Source organism: Dipodomys ordii, unplaced genomic scaffold (assembly GCF_000151885.1).
Source record: "Dipodomys ordii isolate 6190 unplaced genomic scaffold, Dord_2.0 Scaffold8, whole genome shotgun sequence".
In the NCBI taxonomy this organism is placed as follows: domain Eukaryota; kingdom Metazoa; phylum Chordata; class Mammalia; order Rodentia; family Heteromyidae; genus Dipodomys; species Dipodomys ordii.
The window spans coordinates 9,469,898-9,492,514 of NW_012267224.1; the positions used below are offsets into that span (position 1 = coordinate 9,469,898).

The following is a 22,617-nucleotide window of genomic DNA, read 5'->3' on the forward strand; positions in this document are numbered from 1 at the left end:
GCATACATGTAGCATGTGGGCAACAAAATAGTACTTAGCAAGATTTAAACAAAGCATGTGTGGATCCCTGCAACACAGATCTTAAGAAATAACCCACTATACCTGGAAGATTTCATTTATGATCACCTGGAAAAGGCAAAATTCAAAGAAAAATAGCAGTCCCAAAGTACCTAAGACTAGAGGAAAGGTAACTACCTATACAAAGAGATAGGTAGAGAAGGTTTGAGTATACTCAAAACATTGTTTTGTGATTATACAACTACTTATGCATATCAAACTGTCTATCTAAGTGAGAATAGTTCACTCTATGTAAATTATATCCAATCAAGCAGGTCTTACATTTCTAATAAGATCTGTTCTAATGGCTCATCCTGTGTGGGCAGCTTCAAGGTTGTGAGTTATCTCATCAGCACCTATCTTCCATTTCTGACTTCTGGTATGTTCTATTTTTCTGACCACTTCATCACACTTTACTTCAAACTACAGTTCTTTCTACACATCTTTTAAATCCTAACCTGACTGTAATTTGAAAAATCTATTTTTAAGAGCTGTCTTTTGTACAATGCCCTTCAGAGTTGGTGCTTTAAAAAAAAAGAGTAATAACTTATACCACTAAAATTCTAAGCTCCACTAAGAAATTTTATCAAGTAAACTACTAATTCTGTGCCCAAGAAAATTTTTAAATAAGTTCTTATGGTATATGTCATTTTCCCATGTTATCTCTGATTCAAATTCAACTCTCAATGGTCTATTTAACAAATGACCAGTCTTCAATACAAGCATCCTAAAAGGGAATAAATATCCCTGTAGCAATTTAAAAAGACAACTGCCGAACACTCAACTCTCAGGTTCAAGGCGGTCTTTGAACGTAACTAATGGCAAAGGTGCTACAAAGAGCTGACTTGCTACTCTGTCCTAAGTGAGCACTTATGCAAAGCTCAAAGTTTCCCTAAGCCAGCCAGCCAATGTTACCAACAGAATTGTCACTGAAAACTAGCCAGTGACCACTTGTGCAACGCTTACCAATAGGTCGCTTTATTCATGGGTACAGTATAGACCAGTAAGAATTCCTGAAAAGAATCCCTTAGTATTAAAAAAAAGCCTGCAACTTTCATATCTACCAAACCTACCAGCTTTATTTTCAAATCTAGTAAACAAAAGTTGCATCTGAATATGTAGTGTTTTACTATAATTCTAAGACTGTTCAAAAACATTTGCCTTTCTTAAAAATGTAAGGTAATGGGCTGGGAAGGAAATGCCCAAGTTTGGTATGTGAGTCCCAACAAATGACAAACCAGTATTTCAAAGGAACCTCAATATCCTGCCCATGTAATTGTAACTCCTCTGTACAGCATGTTCACAAATAAAATAAAATTAAAAAAAAAAAAAGGAACCTCAAGTTTTACCCTGGTGTATAAATACTCCCATGGGAAGAAAATGAAGCCATGTACAAATGCAATGCTTTCAACCACGAGGAACACTAAAAAGCCTAAATTGGCACTCTCTCCCTATGTCACATATGAAAGTTTCCCAACAACACATATGTAACAAATTTCTTTTCGCATTAAATTTTTTAAAGAACAAAAGAGGAGGTTCGGACATTAAAAATTACAGTAGTTAGCCTTTAAATGGAAACAATTTATTATAGCATCTTAGATGGGCCACAAACAGCTTGTCTTTTGGTTCCAAAGGGTCAATGCTTATTAAAGGAAATAAAGGTTAAATTCTCAGTTCAACACACTGTACAAATTACTTCATGTATTGCATAAAACTTTCAACACTGGAAATACAGTAAAACTGGTTAAGATCTAAAATACAACTGTGCCTTCCTATCTAATACAAATAAACATGTTCAGAGGTGAGTGCTTAAATTGTCCATCTGAGTATAAAACATGACAAAAATGTAACAAATCAGCCACACAAACTGAACTTTAAGACAAAGGGACAGCAACTCATTCATTATTCTGTCTTTTGAAATCCAATTTCAAAAAATATTACACATTTTACCCCACTAGGTCACGTGCTGATTAACAAAGTGCTACAATATGCTCTGAAATACGGCTTTAATGACTACTTTATCTACAGAGTACTCCTTGGAAAAGATGCTAAATACATACTAATGGTATAATTATAATAAAAAAGGAAAAAGCCCCACACTTGGGAAGAGAACCAACTATATTCATGGAGACTGGAATAAAGATACCAAAGGGCTTTGGCCAAATTTAGTATAAATAGACTTTATTGAAGTCAGTGCCTCTGTACTGAGACAGAAGATGTGTCTACATAAGCACAAGTTGTAACATTTCACAACTTCTAAAAGGAATGTCAACAATTACAACGATCATGCATACCATGGTCGATAATCACATTTTAGAAGCATTTTCAACCATTTCTAAAGAAATGCTCATAACATTGTTATATATAGAACTACTTTCAATAAACTGCAAAACATTGATCGACTTTTCCAGTATGAGCTACAGTGTCAACACAAAAGGGAGGCATAAATGTTTAATTTATGAAATCAGAATGGAATATTTACTGTAAAGAAAAATTAAAAAGCTTTCAAATAAAGGCCATTATTGAACCAACATGAAGAGCACAACTTGAACTTTTGAGTTCACTCATCTTTTAAAGCTGTCCTCTGAATAACTTCAGTTCTAAGTATTGAGTTCAGTACTGTGAATATTCCTTGGATTGAAGTTTGGCAATAATGCGGTCCAACTGTCTCTTTGCTTCACACTGTGGGAAATTGCTCATGTCATAATATTGAGGGGCAATTTTCACCAACCTGTCCAGGAGGAGGGAATAAAACCACCAAGTTAACATTTAATTCAACTATTAAAGCTGCCAATAGGCTAGGCATTAATCAATACTGTCCTGGTGAACAAAGGCCATCTATAATAACCAAAATTACAAATGCTGAATTTTCTGTTTAATTTACCATAAGTTTGAAGAACCTCAAAATATATTCTTTTAAAAATGTGAAGATGGCAACAGGCAAGGCTATTGATTTCACTTTAGCACAGTATCTTGACCTGACTGACTCTTCAAGGTTATGGTAATAAGACAAGTTCTATGTGAAATATGATATTCAACAGATTGCATCTTCTCATTTTCAATGTTTTAATGAATATGACTATAACTCTACATCCTGAAGAATATATGACCACAATCTTTTAGAAAGTTTAGCTATACAAGTTTTTCTCAACAAAACATTTCAGATAAAATGGTAATGCTTTACACAATTTAACTGTCAAAAGTCATGTATCAGCGTAGGAAAGACGCCGAATACTAAGCAAGCGACACCACCTGACATAAGTGCATCCAGTGCCATTTCCTATCCTGAGTTGCAGAATGGGTTCTGGCAAAACCAAAGACCCTGATAGGAGCACTACTTTGTCACAGTAACACTCCCACTTTCGTCTCACTACAGGAAAGACTGTATTACGAGATAATCATGCCATCAGGTATGTGTGCATGTATATGTGTGTGTGTGTACGTGTGTACACACATATATATGCATATACACACTCATGTATCCATCCCTAACTGAGGAGAAAACCAAGTTATCCAGTTTGCAAAGAGAGGCCATGACTCAGGCTACAAAGCCAGATTCTATTCTGACCAAACACTAACAAAATCTAAAAGTGCACTTACCATTCTGGCTTGATATCTGTACATGTCCGGATGTAATTTTTTGTTGTTAGAACAAACTCATTATAAAGCACCCATTCAGGTTTGTGGTCAAGAACAGTAGAGGGATGCAACTGAACCACCTGGTTATCCTTCACAGTTAAGTAATGTCCTGTTCGTTCTAAATGTGCCACCTGAAATCAACACCAGGAAATTCAGCTTCATGTTTTGCTTTTCATTCTATGGCTATTCCTATTTCTCATCAATAAAACCAGAGATCAGCTTTGTATAATCTTTAGGCCAACTCAACTCACAGCCTGTATTTATAAGGTCTGTGAGCAAAACATAGCTTATACATTTTTAAATGTTTAGAGGAAAAAATAATCAATAGAAACATTCTTGTTAAGTATAGAAACAAAGATCCGTGACATTCATTTTCAGCACTACTATGTTCTACTGGACACAAAGCATCTATTTGTCTCTGGATGCTGTTCCACTACTAGGCCACACAGAGCTGAGCAACTGAGACAAAGATCTACTATTATTGCACAGCCTAATATTTACTATATGGTTTTTCTTGTGCCAAGAATAAATGAACAATGACCAGATTTATATGTAAGGTAAAGTAAAAAGAACAAGAAGAAAACAGTAGCTCACGAAGAGAGTAAGAATGGAAGGAAAGAGGTGTTACATGTTATCTTTTCCTACATATCTTTTTGGTGTGTGTGTGTGTGTGTGCGCGCGCGTGCGCTAAAACACAGGACCTAGGCACTGTCCCTTGCTCAAAGCTGGCAATCAACCACTTAAGCCACAGATTTACTTTCAGCTTTTTGATGGCTAATTTGATAAAAGATTCTCATGGATTTTCCTGCTCTGGCTGGCTTTGAACCATGATCTCAAGATATTGACCTGCTGAATAGCTACAATTAGAAGCATGAATCATGGGCACTTGGTCCTTCACGTGCTTCATAATCAAACATTTTGATGGGTGAGACCATTTAGCTAAATATAGCACCAGCCTAAGTTGGCCCTTTTCAATTTTACTACTTCATGTATGAACAAGTTCATGAGCCAGGTGCCACTGGCTCATACCTGTAATCCTAGCTATCCAGGAGGTTGAAATTTGAGAATTGTGGTCCAAAGAAGACTGGGAAGCAAAGTCTGTTGAACTCTCCTCTCCAACTATCAAAAAGCCAGAAGTCAAACTGTGGCTCAAGTGGTAGACTACTAGCTGTGAAAAAATTTTAAAGAAGCTCAGGAGCAGTGTCCAGGTCCTGAGTTCAAGCCCTAGGACTGGTACAAAAAAAAAAAGCTGCTCATAAGTAGAACTGGGGGGGGGGGGGGGGGGGGGAGGAGAGGAAGGGGAGGAGGCAACAATGCTTGATAAGAAATGTACCCATATTGCCCATGAATGATATTTTCACAACAAAAAATAAAAATGGAACAAACTCAGAATCATACAATTATTCTGTAAACATTAGGCACTTACTAGGCGCTAGCTACTACAAAAACATTGTTTAGGACAGTTTTTCCTAAAGAGAGAATGACTATTAACATAAACTTGAACATGATTTTATCCAACTTTTTTTCACATTAAAAATTAGGAGCGTATAAAAAAAAACAATATATGCTAGTACGGATTTAATAATTAAGAAAAAATTCAACTACATCATTCACCTAAAAACTCTTTTATCGTGTTAAGTACTCTATGACTTTTGATTTATACATTTCACAGGATTTCTTTTGATTTTGGACTCTGGCATTTTAGGCATTTAGGTGCATTCTATGTCTACTGAGCACAAGTGGCCATAAGACTTAACACCAATATTGGTCAAAGATGGAGAATATGAACATGCAAGCAAGAGACAGGACAAATAATTAAAAATCAACCCCACTTAAGTAATGGACCATTTACTTTCAATTATTGCCAGGAGATTGAGATTTTTTTTCAAACATTTGTTTTGTACTGCTTAAATGTACATGGTACTTACCTTTTATTTGTTATAACACACACTTCAAGAAAACAACACACTTCAAGAAAATAAAGCCTTTTCTGTCACCATCTTTATCTCAAAAACACATTTTTCTCTTATGTAGTAGCCCCAAGGGTCTTAGTTATTACTACCATCTATTTATTATTTTTACATAGAAATGGTACGGCACTAACTAGCCTTGAGCAAAAAAGTTTAGAGACAGCAGCCAGGCCGGGAGTTCAAATTCCAAAACTGGCGCACACATACACACAAAGTAAAGAGCTGAATTTACATTTGTATCTACTAATGACCAAAGTATCCATCTAGTATTTGGCATAACAAATATTATAATAATTTTTAAGGTAATTCTGAAAATTATTTCCAACTCAACTAGACAACTAACCTTGCCATCTAGTACACTAATTTATTCACTAGACATAGATTTCTGACTAATTTCTTTGAAGGGACTAGGGCTGACAACATTTCTGATTTTTATAGGTGCTCTAAAATTTACTTTTAAGTGAACCAAAGGCTCACAGAAATAAAATTATATACAAACATTTAATTATGCACTCCTGAATTGTCCACATACCTGCATAAAATAGCCAGTAACCAAAGCTTTTCTTATATTAATATAATAGTCCCTGCTTGTGAAGTCAGTACTTCGACGAGGCAAGTTAAATCTGTCCATAATTCGCGATAGCTGCTGGCGTACATTGTCTGCAGACATCAGGGACCTGTAGTTAATGAAGTTGTCATAACACCACTGAACCGATTCATGATCTAAAAAGTTGGAGGGGAGGAAAAGAGAGGGACAATGAATCATCCACACAGGACTATTTTCTAATTTAAGAGGAAAATTGTTAAGCTAAATAATCCAGAAAGGGAATTGCCCACATAATTTTCTTTTTAAAAATGAACTCTAATGTTACTAACTTTCTTAAAAAGCTATATTGTAGCTCAAAATCAGAAACAGTACTAATGTGTTTTTGGGTATTGGATTGCAAAGTGATTATTTCTGAACCAACTTCTCTATTTATCCATTAATATTCACACAGGTGTTTCCATCAGATCAGATGGCTTAATAGACAGGAAGACTCTGATAAAATGCCATGTCTTACAAGCTCATTTTCAGACAAATTACGGCCTTAAGATTAAGATAATCAATGTCATCATAAGGTTGTAAACATGAATTTCAAGTGACTATTGTTCTTTAATTATGCCCCAGTTACAGCACCACAAGCCCAAAGAGACTAAATTTTGATATACTAGTGATATAAGTTTACAAAGATGCCTGGAACTTGTATCTATGTTTAATAAACAGGCCTGTGGATAGCATTTCAAAGTAACTTCATTACATGTATTATCAAAGGACAGTATTTTCTACTGAAGAGTTCTTCATAAATACCCAACAACTGCTACCCATCAAAACTGTAGTGTCAAGGATAACAAATTCTACAGTAAGACCTCTCTGAAAGACACTAGTGTTGGAAAACAGAATCATGTGTACACATATCCTTTGACAAATAAAACCAAAAGGATTTACAAAAAGCGAAGGGAAAAGTAAGCATAAAATGTAGAACCATGTTACTCTTTCTCCAGCTTCTACAACATACACTAACATGGCATAGTATTCCTCCTTGGTCCTACCATTTTGTTATTGGATAAATAACCTTTGTCTTGATAGGTATGTAGAGAAACAATACATACAGGAAATTTTTTTGGTGCGAGTACTAAGTGTGAGGATTTATTGTTGTTCGTAACTCAACACTTGCTTTTCATAGAGACCTCCTGGGTATGAATCATCCACTAAATATACTCCCACCCAGCCAAGGATTACTTTTCTTTGCCAGTTTTAACAGAATTAACACCTACAAACAGCAAGTGCTATCAATGTTTTTGAGCCAACGGTAAACTGTTCCCCTTTAATGTCTACAGACCACTTGTGGTCTGAAAAAGAAATGTCATTTAAATCTGTCATTTACTGTGTATTTATAATACATGTGTGTATGTACGTATGTACACACACATACACATACACACACACTTTTGATAGCTTTTGTGTAAAGTTATTTCTAGTAAAAATGTTAAAAATAGCCAAGTGACCATGGCCTGTATTTGTAATCCTAACTAGCCAGGCAACAAGCTGAGATATCAAGGACCATAGTATGAGGCAGGGGCAGAGAACCTGGCTAGATTCCATCTCCAAAATAACTAGCAATTGAGTCTAACATTCATTTCCTACAAGGGAATAAAAGGCATCTCATTCTCTGTATTTCTATTCTGACGCTATTATTTTTAAAAGAAATCCTTGTTGAAACTTAAATAAGAACATCAGAAAGCAGAACTGGACATGTGTTCAAATGGTAGTGCCAGATAAGCATGCACCAAGCAAAGTTCAAACCTCAGTGCCTCCCAAAAAGAGAGTATTATATTAGCAATACAGAACTATTCACTAAAAATATAAAATGTATCAAAATAAAAGTATTAAACCATTTGTATTTTAGTATACAAATTATACAAAAGTTTATACAAATCTTTCAGTTTTTCATCACCTGCATTTTTCAGGTTTTTCCCCCTTGATTATAAACCTGAACATATTTTTTAAAAGATTGACAATTTCTATTTTGAATGCTAGTCAGGAATTTTTATAAAGTACCACTGGGTTTCTAATGTAGAGTTGTCACTGATAATAAATGAAAGTGGGATGAGGAAACATCTTATGCGCTGGAAGTGACATTTAGACAAAAGAGTTCTTGCAATCCAATTTAGACTTACTTTGTTTAAAAGCGTGGTAGACATTCAGCAGTGTCAGATGATCTCCATCTATGTGGGCAAATCTCATCTTGGCCTCATCTGCAGCTTTCTTGGCCTCCGTGGGGCGAACAAAACACTGTGGGACTAAACAAGGTTGGTATGGGCCCAACACAAACGCCCATATCGATGAGTCACGCATTCACAGATAGAGGAACAAGGCCTAGCTAGGTCAGTTCACAGAGCATAGGGCAGGGCAGGATGGCCTCCAACTGCATCTTGGACTGTTTACTACCTTGATTTGGTACATCAACACCTAACCACATCTGTAAGACAAGAGGGTTTCAAAGCTACAGAGTACCTGATTATTTTAACTAGATCTAAAAGTAGGCATATCAAAACAGCTATTCTGAAGGCCATCAAGTTACTAGAAAGCTCAACTTATTTCAAAAACCAGTGCTGATAGCTCTACCAATAACCAGAATTATGGTGTCAACAGCCTGTTAATCGTAATTTTTTTAGAAGGACATTCATTTAACCCACAGAATGGCCGTGAAAGACAGGAAGCAATACTTGCCCACTGCAGATCTACAACAACTATGCATTGTACTGCCACAATTCTATCAGATATTTTCCCTAGTTCTGCGGCTATTACCAACTGGCGGGTATCACTATTAGCACCGGTGAGCAGAAGCATATGTGAACATAAAAAATATAAAATAATCTTGGGTTTGATGATAGCAGTAGTGGTGGAAGGTTAAACCGCCTTAAGAATTAAGAAAATCCCAAAGGCTGATATATTCAGCCTATCATTGCAGCATTTTCATAAAAGGATCAACAAATGAAGCCCCAAGACCAAAAAAAGAGGTATGAATCCTCAAAAGCAAAACCCAGTATTTTAAAAAGTCGACAATTAGTCCAAAACAATCATTATTTCAAGGGTCATCAAAGTTTTAACTACAGTATTTGTTTAGATCCTCAGTATTAATTCACATAAATCTTTAAGTTGTTACAAAGTGTGCACTACATTTTTCGAAATACAACTTTCCTTAATTAACTTTAGCAATTCCATAGTCATAAAAAGCAGTATGAAAAGAAATACTTAACAAGCTCGGGTCTTTGCAACACATTTTTAAAGTTCTTAAAACTTTTATCAATGAAAAAAATCAAAGTATCATTTCATATAAGAGATAATGGGAGTAATCAACAAGGAGATCAAATACAGTATGAATTACTCTTTCCCATACAGTTTCCCCTTTAAAAAGATGTCAAGATAGCCAAATTAAGACAATGGAACATGATCACAGTGAATATGAAGTCTTGCTTACTGTAACTGAAGCAAGGTAATTCATAAAAATACAGAAACTTCTTACAACTGTGGGTATGAAGTGAATTCACCACTAGAATTAAGTGGGAGTGCGTAAGTAGTGCCCTATAGGCTTCTGATTTGTGTCTCAAAACTTTAGAAACTAAGTGGCAAACAAAGCTTTACAAGCTCAGAAAATCGTTTTTGTTCCATGACTTCTCCCTAACAACATTTTCCAACAAATGGACTGTCTTAAAAAACACTGAACCTAAGTTCATATTGATGTTTTAAAACAACCACTTAAACTTCTGTTTGCATCACTCCTATTACAAATGAGACGAAATTGTGCAGTTGGAAGGTTTAGATCTAATCACAAGACAAATTTAAAGGACTAAGATTCTAAACTCAAACAACAGTATTATAGTGGATATGTGATAAGAGAAACTAAATATAGCAATAAAACCCGAGCAGGTAACAGACAAGTATACAATCTGTTACTTCTTGCCCCATTCTTTCCCTATAAACTCAAATCTTGGGAGAAGTACAACTGGGAAAATCTGACAAAACATGTAAGAAAGGCAGACAACAACCTACCACCACCTCCGCAAGTAAGACTACAATTTAAGTAAAATGATTCAATACTGCCCTGCCCATCTGCTCTGAGTCTGATCAGTCATAACTCGGCAAGAAAACATTTGAGCTACTTAAGTAAAAGTCATACCATTTGAATATATCATATAGCTAAACTGAACCGTAATTTTATATTTAAAAAATTTTATCCTGTGATTCCATCAATCCAGAATTACTTTGTGGCATTAAGTGATAAAGAATCATAAACCACTCTGCAATTAGAAGTCAGCTCTTTTCCAATATGGAAACTAGAAACATATAATTTTTGCTTATCAGTAGAAACTTGTCCGGTTTTAGCCTTAAAAATCATCATTCATTTGTTAACAAGATTTCCTGTCCATTTTGGTAAGTCTTCCTAAATTTGGTAATTCTATTCCTTTGTGAATTAAGCTTTCTGCTACTAAATATAGAACTCAGCTTACATTCTTATTTTCTTTAACGAACTATGCTTCTGTCACTGTGAGAGTAACAAAATCAGATTTGATGTTAATCCTAAATCTAAACTCCTGTTTATTTGAAACTCAATTTAAAGTCATGACTATCAGTGAAATACACACATATATGCATGTATAGAGGCTCAATCTAAATGTATCGCAGGCTCACTGCAGAGTGCCAAGTACTAAAACAAAATTCTTGTAGTTTCAATAAACCTCTAAGTAGAGTCATAGACCTACCAAAGAATTCAGTTACAACTGTATTAAACTTATGCTTATTGCAATTTTATTTGCTCAAGAGAGCTAATGTTTCACTGTTTTGTGCACAAAGACTACTTTTGTAACTACTATTGGTATTTACGAAACTATTTACAAGGTATTTAGGAAACACAGTAAGTTCCTTAAGACCATCTGTAAAATCCACTATTTTACTAAATATTAAAAAACACAAACAAAAAAGAAGTCCACCCAAACTCTGAAGTGCTGGGCTTTTTTCAGTTCTTTTCCCTCTATTACCTGACAACATAGCAGTAATAGATAGGACCTCATTAGAACAGTTGTAGTCACAACTTGCAATAACCATTTTAGCGAGCTGTGGATCGAGAGGAAACTCTGCCATCATGGATCCCAATTCAGTCAGATCTCCATCATCATTTAGAGCGGCCAGATAATTCAAAAGTTCTAGGGCTCTCATCAGAGTTTCAGGAGCTAGGTGGAAAAGACAAGTTGCCTTAAGCAAACAAAAGTGTGACAAAGTGCAAACTAAAAACTCATTTTTCAGTGGACACAAGTCAAAACTCCAACTGTCATCTAATGCAGTTGTACAGATATAGCAAACAAAATAGCAAAATACTGCTTTCATTCTAAAAATACTATGTAAATATTTTGCAATATTTTTTTCCAACTATGCTCCCACAAGACAACAGGGAAATGCCATCTCTCACAGTTTTGTTACCAAATGATAATTCAACTAACCTAGAATTATTTCTGAAGGGGAAAAAAAGGTGATTTCCTCATGTAATAGTTGGTATCCTTCTGAATACTATCACTTAAGACCTATCTCAATGCACACTTGAAGAAAACGATAAGGTATATTTAATACATATACTGAATTAGCTGCAAGAGAACGCTTTTGGCTTAAACATCTGATAAAATGTATTGTTAAGAGGCATACCTGGTGGATCCATAAAATCAAAATGCACCAAATCATCAATACCAAGTTTCTTCAATTGTAACACAACAGATCCTAAATTAGAACGCAGAATCTCAGGATAGGTGTTATCCTAGCAAACACAAAAAACATGTTTGTCAGAGAACCTGCAAGTTTGTGTTCTCCACCCTGGAAGCTACATGTTTTGACACTGCTTCAACTTCACTGCCTGAGAGGTCACTGTGTAACTAGACTAGAGAAGGCATACAGACACATTCTTCCTGCTGTCTTTGTATCTCAGGGCCTTGTGCACCTCAACTCAACACTGTATAAGCATTTTGAAGATTACACCACACAACCCCCACACAGAGAAAAAGTAAGGATTTATGGTTCTAAAAGGGTGAAGCAAAGGAATTCAACTTTCTTCTGATTAATACTCAATCTACCAAACAACGTTAGGTTCAGCAATATCCCTTACCTGCATTTCTGTTTTATAAGCTTTTTCTGTGTACAGTCTGAAGCACTTTCCAGGTCTGGTACGTCCAGCTCGACCAGCCCTTTGTTGAGCCGAAGCTTTACTAATAGCTGTCACCAGCAGAGACTCAACCCTGATTCGAGGATTGTATACCTATTGGAATGTGGAAAAAGATTCTTTCTTCATCTAAATACAAAGGTGGATCAACAGAAACACCCAAACTCACGGTTGATGCTAAATAAACAAAGTGTATTGGTCACCATGAATCAGCCACCATAACAGAACTCACTATCTCAAGGAAGAGGTTTTCTTCCAGGCATTCTCCTATCACCATTCCTAAGACTTAACATGAAAAGACAGCATGGAAGATAGCTTACATAATCTTTAATGCTCCCCATTTAAAAATAACTTCCTTTCTATCATGCTCGTTAGTGAGCAGTATCACCTAACAGAGACCTTCAATTTCAACATTTATGAGCGGACATCAAGAGAAACATTTGGAATTAAGACTGTATGTCAGCCAACTGCTTGCAATCTAATGAGAAAATTTCCAATCAATGACATAATATAACTACAAATGTAGTCAATTCATTTGAAAGATGTTTTGAGAAATAAAACATGCAAAATTTTGAGCAGCTACTTCCTTTGGCACAATTCTTGGTGTCATCACTATTTTAAGTAACATAGCATCTTCATTCAGTGTGTGTCAAAGTACATGGTTGGATAAGGTACTATCTGTGAGAAATATTGTATCATTTATATTGTATTATTATTTACCTCTCAATATCCTTAAGTGAGCATATAGGTCAAGATACTAAAGGATTTCTAAAGGGGAAGGGAAAGTGAACATAGCCCAAGCTTAGGAGTAAGTATTAAACACTGTCTTAATGTCTGAACGACAGTCAGAACAAAGGGCTGATATGGTAGAACTCTAAAAATGAAAGGAAATAGAAAATAATTATAAGAAATGAACATAATGTATCAAACTAAAACACTAATATATGTACCTTTTGTTTGGCAAATCCAGGATCAATCACAAACACCACACCATCTATTGTCAAAGATGTCTCTGCAATGTTGGTTGACACAACTACCTGTTCAGAAACACAGTACAAAAAACTTCAATATAAACCAAGGAAAAGAAGTACATGACATTCAGATTGCCATTAATTTACACTAAATAAGAACTTCTGAATCAATAAGGATTTATCTTCTTTGGTGGTTTAGCAAGCAAACCAAATTTTTAAACTAAAAATTTCAATTTAGTTTACAATAGCAATTCCTTTCCTAGCAAAGTTATTACATTATAGATTATCACTGAGCTACACATTATATTGATTATCCAAATGTAAGATAATCAAAATAAAAGTACTAATAAAACAATGCAAACACACTTCACAGGATGTCCTAGATTGAATACTACTTAATATACAGACTCCACACACGTACATCAGATAAAATTTGCAAAGGAAAATTTCACTTTTTATGAACTCAACATTTTAAACAAAATGATACAATAGAGGAAAAATACACTCTAATAAGAATCAGCAGATCATCAGAATCAACTGTGTTTGAGAAAGTGCAGTCTCAGGGTGATAACAGACGATGTGAACCGGGAATCACATTATATACGATCTCTTTTAAAACAATGAGAAAAGGGTATTTCTTGTTAGTATTTTTGCCCAGAACACCTGATTTTCAGGAACAGATTACTGGCATTCAGTTGGAGATGCATGTATATGCAAGCAGCTGACCTGATAAATTGGATAATAGACAATATTTTCATAGTTTCACGGTATGTAAGGGAAAATTTGGCTTGGACAGAGTATTAACAATATCAAGTGTGCTTTCAGACTGCAAAAGGGTGAAGGATCCAGGGAAGAAATTTGTTTAGGAAAGCAATTGAAGGTAAGGAAAGATCTATTCACAAGGAAAGAACATGGCCATCCAAGAACCAGCCTAGTTAGCACAAATGTACATGAATGATTAAGTTTAAGAGCTAGAAGAATTTCATTTCTACTCTTTTACTTTTAAAAATGATACTTAAGACAATATGAACGTTCATTTTTCTGATTTCAAACCTGATGTACAGAAGATTTCTGAAAGTATTGGCAGGAACCTGAACTCTTACTAATTGGCATTTCAAAATCACATGCATATCAAAAAGACAAGAAAACACAGGTAATTTAAGGATATTCTGAATTTTTTAAAATATACAGATAGCACACTGAATCAATAGTAAAATGTAGCAAACATAAACAAGCCATGTAAGGTTGACAGAAGAACTTCATAACAATCTGAATGTAATATTCTTCTAGAAAGTCAGGTTCATTATCTAAAAAGAACAATGACATGAGTATGTGGCAGAGCTAGAATTCAAACTTGAGTAGCTAAGTAATAATGGCATGCTTTTAAAACTGTTTGCATTTTACTTACATATTACTGCCTCAGGGCAGTAGAGAACACAATTGATACTTGGTGTAGAAATGCCTCCAAAACTACATAGAATCTATATGCTTATAATTATATAAAGTATATAGAAGGTTCCTAATTTTCTGTAATGCTAAAAACCATAGATCTGAATGTATTTAGGAGACTGAATTACTTTTAGCAAAAAAATTAAGTTATTTATAGGAAAAACATTCCACTTCACTTTTCTAGAGCACAATGATTAAACTTTCTGAAATGATGAACTCAAGTTATAGTAGTGACCAACCCACCTTTGCCATCTGTGGCAGATCCAAGATTCCCTATGTGTGTATTTTGAACGATTAGGAATAGAGCAATTTTAACAGTAGTTACTATAGTATCAGTAACACCTGTCGCACCAGCATTTCCAAAGAACAAAACGAAGAACAAAAGCGTACAATAGAACTGTGAGCTTTACTACTCTTGCACTTTGAAACCATTAGGTGAAGAAACGGTTATTTGAACACAGCACTATGGTTGTTGTGACAGTCAATCTGATAACGAAGTAATAAACAACAGGCGCATACATGCACTCCAGACACAATGGAAAAAGGGATAATTCACATTCTGAGTAGGACGCAGTAAGAGTATAGGTACTGAATTTCATCAGGCCACTCAAAATAAAATGTAATTTGAATCTATGGGGCTGGGAAGTTGGCTCAGTGATAGAGCATTTGCCTTGCATGCCTGAGGCCCTGGGTTCGATTCCTCAGCACCATACAAGCAAAAAGAAAAAAAAAAGCCGGAAGTGGCGCTGTGGCTCAAGTGGTAGAGTGCTAGCCTTGAGCTGAAGAACAGCGCCCAGGCCCAGAGTTCAAGCCCCACGGCCGACTAAAAAAAAAAAAAAAAAAAAAAAAACACAAACAAAATAAAAAACACCTGAAACCATTTATTGTATCGTATCAAATCATAGGGAAAGGGGCTGGGAAGGTGGCTCAGTGGTAGAGCGCTTGCCTTGCATGCCTGAGGCCCTGGGTTCGATTCCTCAGCACCATATAAGCACAAAGAAAAAAAAAGCCGGAAGTGGCGCTGTGGCTCAAGTGGTAGAGTGCTAACCTTGAGCTGAAGAGCTGAGGGACAGCACTCAGGCCCAGAGTTCAGGCCCCACAACTGGACCAAAAACAAAAATGTAATTTAAATCTACAAGTGATTTAGCTGTATAATTTTATATCTACTTTTGGACAGAGGTCGATAACAACTAAAACCAAGAAAAGTAAACTGCATGAGGTAGAGGGTTTCTAAAACTGGCTAATTTGTATTCATAAAAAAAATTTCATTTGGGGGCTTGGAAGGTCGCTCGGTTGTAGAGCGCTTGCCTTGCATGCATGAGGCCCTGGGTTCCACTCCTCAGCACCACATAAGCAAAAAGAAAAAAGCTGGAAGTGGCGCTGTGGCTCAAGTGGTAGAGTGCTAGCCTTGAGCTGAAGAGCTGAGGGATAGCACCTAGGGCCAGAGTTCAGGCCCCATGACCGGACCACTCCCCCCCACCCCCGCCAAAAACAATATTTCATTTGGCTCATGCCTATGAATCTAGTTACTCAGGAAGCTGAGGATCACAGTTCAAAGCCGGCCAGGGCAGGAAAGCTAGTAAGACTGTGGAGCTGTGGCTCAAGTGGTAGAGTACAAGCCTGGTGAAAAAAAGCTCAGAGACAGCACCCAGGCAGAGTTCAAGTCCCAGAACCAGCACCAAACAGAGAGGAAGATACCCTAGGATGTAGAAAACACTCTAAACGTGGCTTTTAGCTTAGTCAAATACTTAAATATCAAAGTCTCAAAGTAAATAAAATTTCTTCATAAGAATAAATACACATACTGGTTTCTCAACCTTTTCTCAGATGTTAAAAATCTAAACATAGTATAAAGCATTAAAACCACGCATAAAGGAATACAGTATTTACAAAAGAAGAGTACTTAATTTCCGAATACCCATAAAACAACCAAGATAGCCCACTTTAAAAACCTTAATACATCACAAAGCTGTCCAGTTATTACCCTAAGTTATAGAATCTCTCTTGCATAAACAAAGATAATTAAGACAATGTCTTATGGCAGGCACTCTCTATAAAACTGTACTACTCCAATTTGATGGACTTTTCAGTTGTATTATATTTCTATTTAGAAACTTTCAACACTTTTTACTTTTTTATTCTAAGCTAGCTATTATCTTAGTATTCGAACAAAATAAACAACTTCACAAAAATTAGTTAAGTAATATTGTTTTAGACAGTAAGACACTTTTAGTGTTCCTAGGCATATTTAAATGAAGTCTGAGTATTATTAATGACACTTTTTTGGGGGGTGGGGGGTAAGGTCAGTCGTGGGGCTTGAACTCTGGGCCTGGACGCTGTCCCTCAGCTCTTCAGCTCAAGGCTAGTACTCTACCACTAGAGCCACAGCGCCACTTCCAGCTTTTTCTGCTTACGTGGTGCTGAGGAACCGACCCCAGGACCAATGCAAGGCAAGCATTCTACCACTAACCTACCTTCCCAGCCCCAACAGTTAACACTTTGGGTGTTTAATCCTAGAAATTGGTATCGTAATTGTTTAAACGTTAATTACTAACAACTGTGGCCTTTACTCATTTATTTTCTAAAAGGAATCACAATACTATAATGGTGGCTACATCTTAAAAAAACAGAGAGAGAGCTGAAATTCAATGGCATTCTTTCCCATACTAGCACTCAGTCATTAAACCAGTATGAACATTTTTTTTTGGCCAGTCCTGGGGCTTGAACTCATGGCCTGGGCTCTGTCCCGGAGCCTCTTTGTGCTCAAGGATAGCACCCTACCTCTTGAGCCATAGCACCACTTATGAACATTAATTCTTTTTTTCTTTTTGTTTTTTTTGCCAGTTGTGGGGCCTGAACTCTGGGCCTGGGCGCTGTCCCTCAGCTCTTCAGCTCAAGGCCAGCGCTCTACCACTTGAGCCACAGCGCCACTTCTGGCTTTTTTTTTCTGCATATGTGGTGCTGAGGAATCGAACCCAGGGCCTCATGCATGCAAGGCAAGCACTGTACCACTGAGCCACCTTCCCAGCCCTGAACACTAATTCTTATCCCTCACCTCTCTCCCTAAAATCCCAAGGGCTTGGTCCTAAATGTACAAGCTGATCCTTATAAGCTAGACTTTTACAAAAGTTTTTAATTTGCACTAACCATTCTAGGCTTCAGTGTTTCCCTTCATTATAAAAGTAAATCACCCGAAGTCCATCATCATTTCCTGAGATAGGAAGCAATGATGGTGCTCTTCTCAATCTAACAATTCAAACAGACTCTTGTCAAGTTTTCAGTATAAGCTGAATGAATCACCATCAATTGTGTTGTGGCCTTTACTTTTGAATTAAAAGCCCAGGAAAGGCTCCCACAGTAAGCATCCAACTATTACAAATAAGAGTCAAAAATAAAAAATCCTAACTTAATCCACAGACATACACTGTAGAATCTAAAAACTTATACTGTGTTAAGATTGGCACCAGACAAATCAGAATTCTAATATACTCATAATTAAGAGAGCTCAGGTATGAAAACTTTAAAGTGGTAGGCACATATGTGTCAATGAATATACACAGAAGAGAACTACATAAAAAGATCAACAAATCTTGCTGCATGCCAATGTTACTCAACTGTAAACTTTAAAATCATAAACATTAAAATTATATGCTAATGGATGACCTAAAATGACACATCTTCTCCAAAGTCCAGCATATATAAAAGGTAACACACACAGAACTAACATATTCTAGAAGTTATTCACACAGTTTAACATTATGAAGAAGTTAAAAACAAAGAAACTTTGATTTATACTTTTCATTCGCCACTGAAAATATTAGCAAAAAAGGCTGGAAGCAAAAAAAGAAAAGAAGTTCCCTTAGTCCTTTGACAGAAAACAATACATTCCAAACCTAACAATTATGGGGAAATTTTCAGGTATGCCTTTTTTCCAACATTAACAAAACTGAAGAAATTTTTAGCAGTGACCAGGATTTACTTCAGTCATGAATTCCTTTACAACAAGGTTACCCATTGACAATCATCAACCAATGTGATTAAGAATCTTAACAAAACTCATATGGAGATCTATTATGTGACAGATTCGAAAGTAAATGTTATGAGAGTTCTGGTTTTCAAACCATTAAAACCACTATAATCTTTCCTGCTCTGTTTCAACCTAACACTTGACTCATTTCAACAAAGTGCCTCACAGGGTCAAAGTACTACCTACCAAAAGAAACTAGACATAATTTCTGCTTTCACAAAGCCCATATACTTATGCAGTGATTAATGCTGATTAGAGTTCTGTAAAAGAGCAACATTCCACACATATAGACAAAAATGCTATTTTGTCCATTTTAACACTATCAACTTAGTTGCAGCACAAGGTTTTCCCACATGCATACAATATAACTTCATCAGATGCATTCCTTCCCATCATTCTCCCTTCCTATACCAATCTCAACAGCTTCACTGTTAAGATTTTCCCACACACACATCAAGTGTTACGTCCGTATTCCTCCCTCTTCACCCTTTCATTTTCCTGCCTCCCAATAGTATCCAGAGCCCATACAGAACCTGTTTTACATTCTCGTCATTTTTTCAGTGTGTGCTAATTTTAAATTGGCGTCACTGTGGCATTTTACACATGTACATACAGTACTTTAACCAGATTGCTTCTCTCATTCTTACTTTCTCTATCCCCGATATCCCTGTTTCTTAAAGAAAATCCTAGGAAGAAATCAAAAGCAAAGGAAGAAGTATTTCGTTTTTGGCAATGGCTATGACAGGACAAAGATGGCAGTTGGCCAGCATCCCCTTTTTTTGACCCACTTTAACCCATCTTCCACTTGCTAAGGAAGAACTGCATTTGTAAGAATCAGCAGTACATTCTTCAGATACATAGTCAGAAGGTTTGATAACCTAAACACATTTTTACTTACAATGAAGACTTTTGTTGTATATAATACAGATCACAATCACCCACAGCTTCTCTATAATTGAATATACTTTGGCATCTCACAATGCTTTTAGTATTAATAGAAGCTTTGCCTTTCAGTAAATTTCTAGTATTACCTTTCTTCCAATTGCTCCATTCTGTTTTTTTGGAGGCGGAGGCTCAAAAATGCGTTGCTGCTGCTGGGGTGGAAGCGTAGAGTACAGTGGAATGATTTTAATGTCACCAACTTCAGGGCCCAAATCATCAACTTCACGCTTTATTCTCTTACAGGCCTCATCAATTTCCTAGAAAATTGAAAGTTTTGAGTCTGAAAATAAAAATACTGAAAAATGAAGCATGTATCACAATCTTACTCCTACGCAGTTTACATTACGTGTGCAACCTGCTTTCATTTTATGGATACCCTAATTAGTTACCAAACTTAATTTCCTAAATTTTAGGAAATTCCCAAATCCTTAATCAGTTTTCAACTGAATATGTAACTGTCTTATTTACAGTCCACACTCTTTTCCTGGAATAGTCAGATCTCCTAATTCTCAAATTCAGTGACTTCTCACCTATCAAGAGTTATGTTCAGAGATCCCCACGATAGGTAAAAATCCACAAAGCATCAGCATTACATAGTTGTCCCTTCCTATATCGAGGTTCACTTATTGGCACTTTGAGGATTTTCACTTACTGAAGTCTCTGGAATACAGTTCCCGTGATAGGTGAGGGATCACTAGTTACTCGCAATAATGAACCACTATAATATAGTGTGGGATGACTGTTACACTAAAAATGAAATTTCTCACCCAGGAATAATTAACTTCACTTATGACCCTTTCCATTTCTCACAATCTTAGAGAAACTGACATCCTACATATTCAATCAGGCTTTATTGTCACATATCACTAATGCAATTACACAATCATACAGAAAATTTGCTTCATTGTGCCTGAGAATATCATATAGTCATCAACATAGATACTCAAGAACTAGTCCAAATATCTAATGGTAATGTGGTAGGGAATACCACAAACACCTATTTCAATGATCTATGTTCAATTCAATGTTTCAAGAGGATATATGGGGTGACAGATGGAAAATGATAGGATTAAGGCTGAAAAAATGGCAAGAAAAGGAGCTTGATGGGTAATATCTTCTAAATTTTACTAGGTAATTGAATTAAAGTTGAAGTATCTAAGTATATCAAATAACATGTTATATATACCAGGCAATCTTTCCAACCAGTGACCCAGTCAGCAATTAGCCTAACCAACAAATACTCTTTTATCTTTGGATAAAAGATTGCCTTTTGAGGCAGAATGTTACAACAGGGGGGAAGAACTTTAGGTAAATGAATTCTGTATCACACTAACATTATTTTCCTCAAAAGTATTTTAAATCAAAATGCAATTGTTTCTGTGTTAAAGGATATGAAGTTCTTAGACAAAGACATCTTACTCCAATTAAAAAGTTTAAAATTTTCTTAAATAGCATAAATGTTCTTGGGTCTTGAAAACTCCAAAACCAGCAAAGTTCTACTAACAAGTGAACGTTGGGTCAGGGTGATGGTTCTCAAATGTGTCTGAGCTATGTGGGAAATAGAGACCTCTAGAACCACAGTTTGAGGTCAAGTTTAAAGCTAGCTAGGTCAAAAAGTTATCAAGACAACTATCTCAAACAACTCGGTTAGATAGTAGATAACAGGCAATCCCAGCTATAAGGGATGCATAGGTAAGACTGTGATCCAAGGCTGGCCACAGGCAAGAAAAAATTAAGACCTTCTTCAAAAAGGAGCTAAAGCAAAAAGGAGTTGGCACATGGCTTAATCTGAGATAGGGCACAGCCTGAGGTGGTTCAAATTCCAGAAAAATTTAGAGTCTACTTAAATTTCTAAAAGATAAAAGTAGAATGCTATCTACCAAACAAAAAAAAATATTAACAAACGAAATAAGTAGAAAAAATGCTTTAACATGCTGCATCTAAGATTAGATTTGCTGGCACTCAAATTCAAAATTAAGATTTCTAAGGAAGTTAAACAAGCTTTAAACATAGACTCAAATTTCTGATATAAATGATCTCCATTTAACCATAATCTCTATTTTACCAGAAATTTGACCATATAATGGGAACATGGTCAAATGCCACCTAACTTCCAGGTTTCAAATATTATTTCATAAGTGCCAAATTATACATTTAAGGTAGTATTTTAAGATAATTATTATTTACTTAGATTATCTGTTAGGAATGTTTGAAAATGAAGAAATAAGCCACAATTTTAGCCAATAGTCTTAGCTTCTTTAAGTAACCTGTTATACACAATTTGCATTTCAAATCATTTCTTTTTCTAATTCCTGTAACCACTCTAAGGTCTTCTACCTTTAATTTAAATCAAGGATCTGTCTTTTATGCCCTAAAACCAATTGCAACCTTTTCTCATTTTCAGTTGGTCTTCCCTTTCAAATCAAATTAATTGATCAACAGGGACTCCATTGTTTTAAGTGATCAAATTGGTAATGTGTTTAAAAAAAATCAACTTTCAGCCAGGCACCGGTAGCTCATGCCTGTAATTCTAGCTACTCAGGAGGCTGAGATCTGAGGATTGCGGTTCAAAGCCAGCCCGGGCAGGAATGTCGGAGAAACTCTTATCTCCAATAAAACCACCAGAAAACCGAAAGTGGCACTGTAGCTCAAGTGGTAGCACGCTTGCCTTGAGCTGAAGAGCTGAGGGACAGCACCCAGAGTTCAAGCCCCACGACTGACACAAAAAAAAAAAAAAAGAAAAGAAAAGAAAGAAAACCAACTTTCAAATTTGATGTGAGTACTGAAGTTCAGAGGCAAAAAGTTCAGTGCAAAAA

At 36.0% G+C, this 22,617-nt stretch overlaps 1 protein-coding gene across 1 annotated transcript in view; it reads right to left on the reverse strand.

The window, feature by feature from the left end:
- Positions 1–2,210: 2,210 nt before the first annotated feature.
- The window catches only part of Dhx15 (DEAH (Asp-Glu-Ala-His) box helicase 15), a 45,035-nt gene continuing 24,628 nt past the window's right edge, over positions 2,211–22,617 (reverse strand). Inside the window, exons 6-14 of the mRNA XM_013009006.1 lie at positions 19,891–20,058; positions 13,363–13,449; positions 12,359–12,508; positions 11,905–12,013; positions 11,247–11,438; positions 8,385–8,507; positions 6,199–6,389; positions 3,658–3,827; positions 2,211–2,788 (exon numbers count right to left, since the gene is read on the reverse strand). Coding sequence (XP_012864460.1) covers positions 2,671–2,788; positions 3,658–3,827; positions 6,199–6,389; positions 8,385–8,507; positions 11,247–11,438; positions 11,905–12,013; positions 12,359–12,508; positions 13,363–13,449; positions 19,891–20,058 — 1,308 coding nt within the window. The 3' untranslated portion in view covers positions 2,211–2,670. The remainder of the gene's footprint in view (positions 2,789–3,657; positions 3,828–6,198; positions 6,390–8,384; positions 8,508–11,246; positions 11,439–11,904; positions 12,014–12,358; positions 12,509–13,362; positions 13,450–19,890; positions 20,059–22,617) is intronic.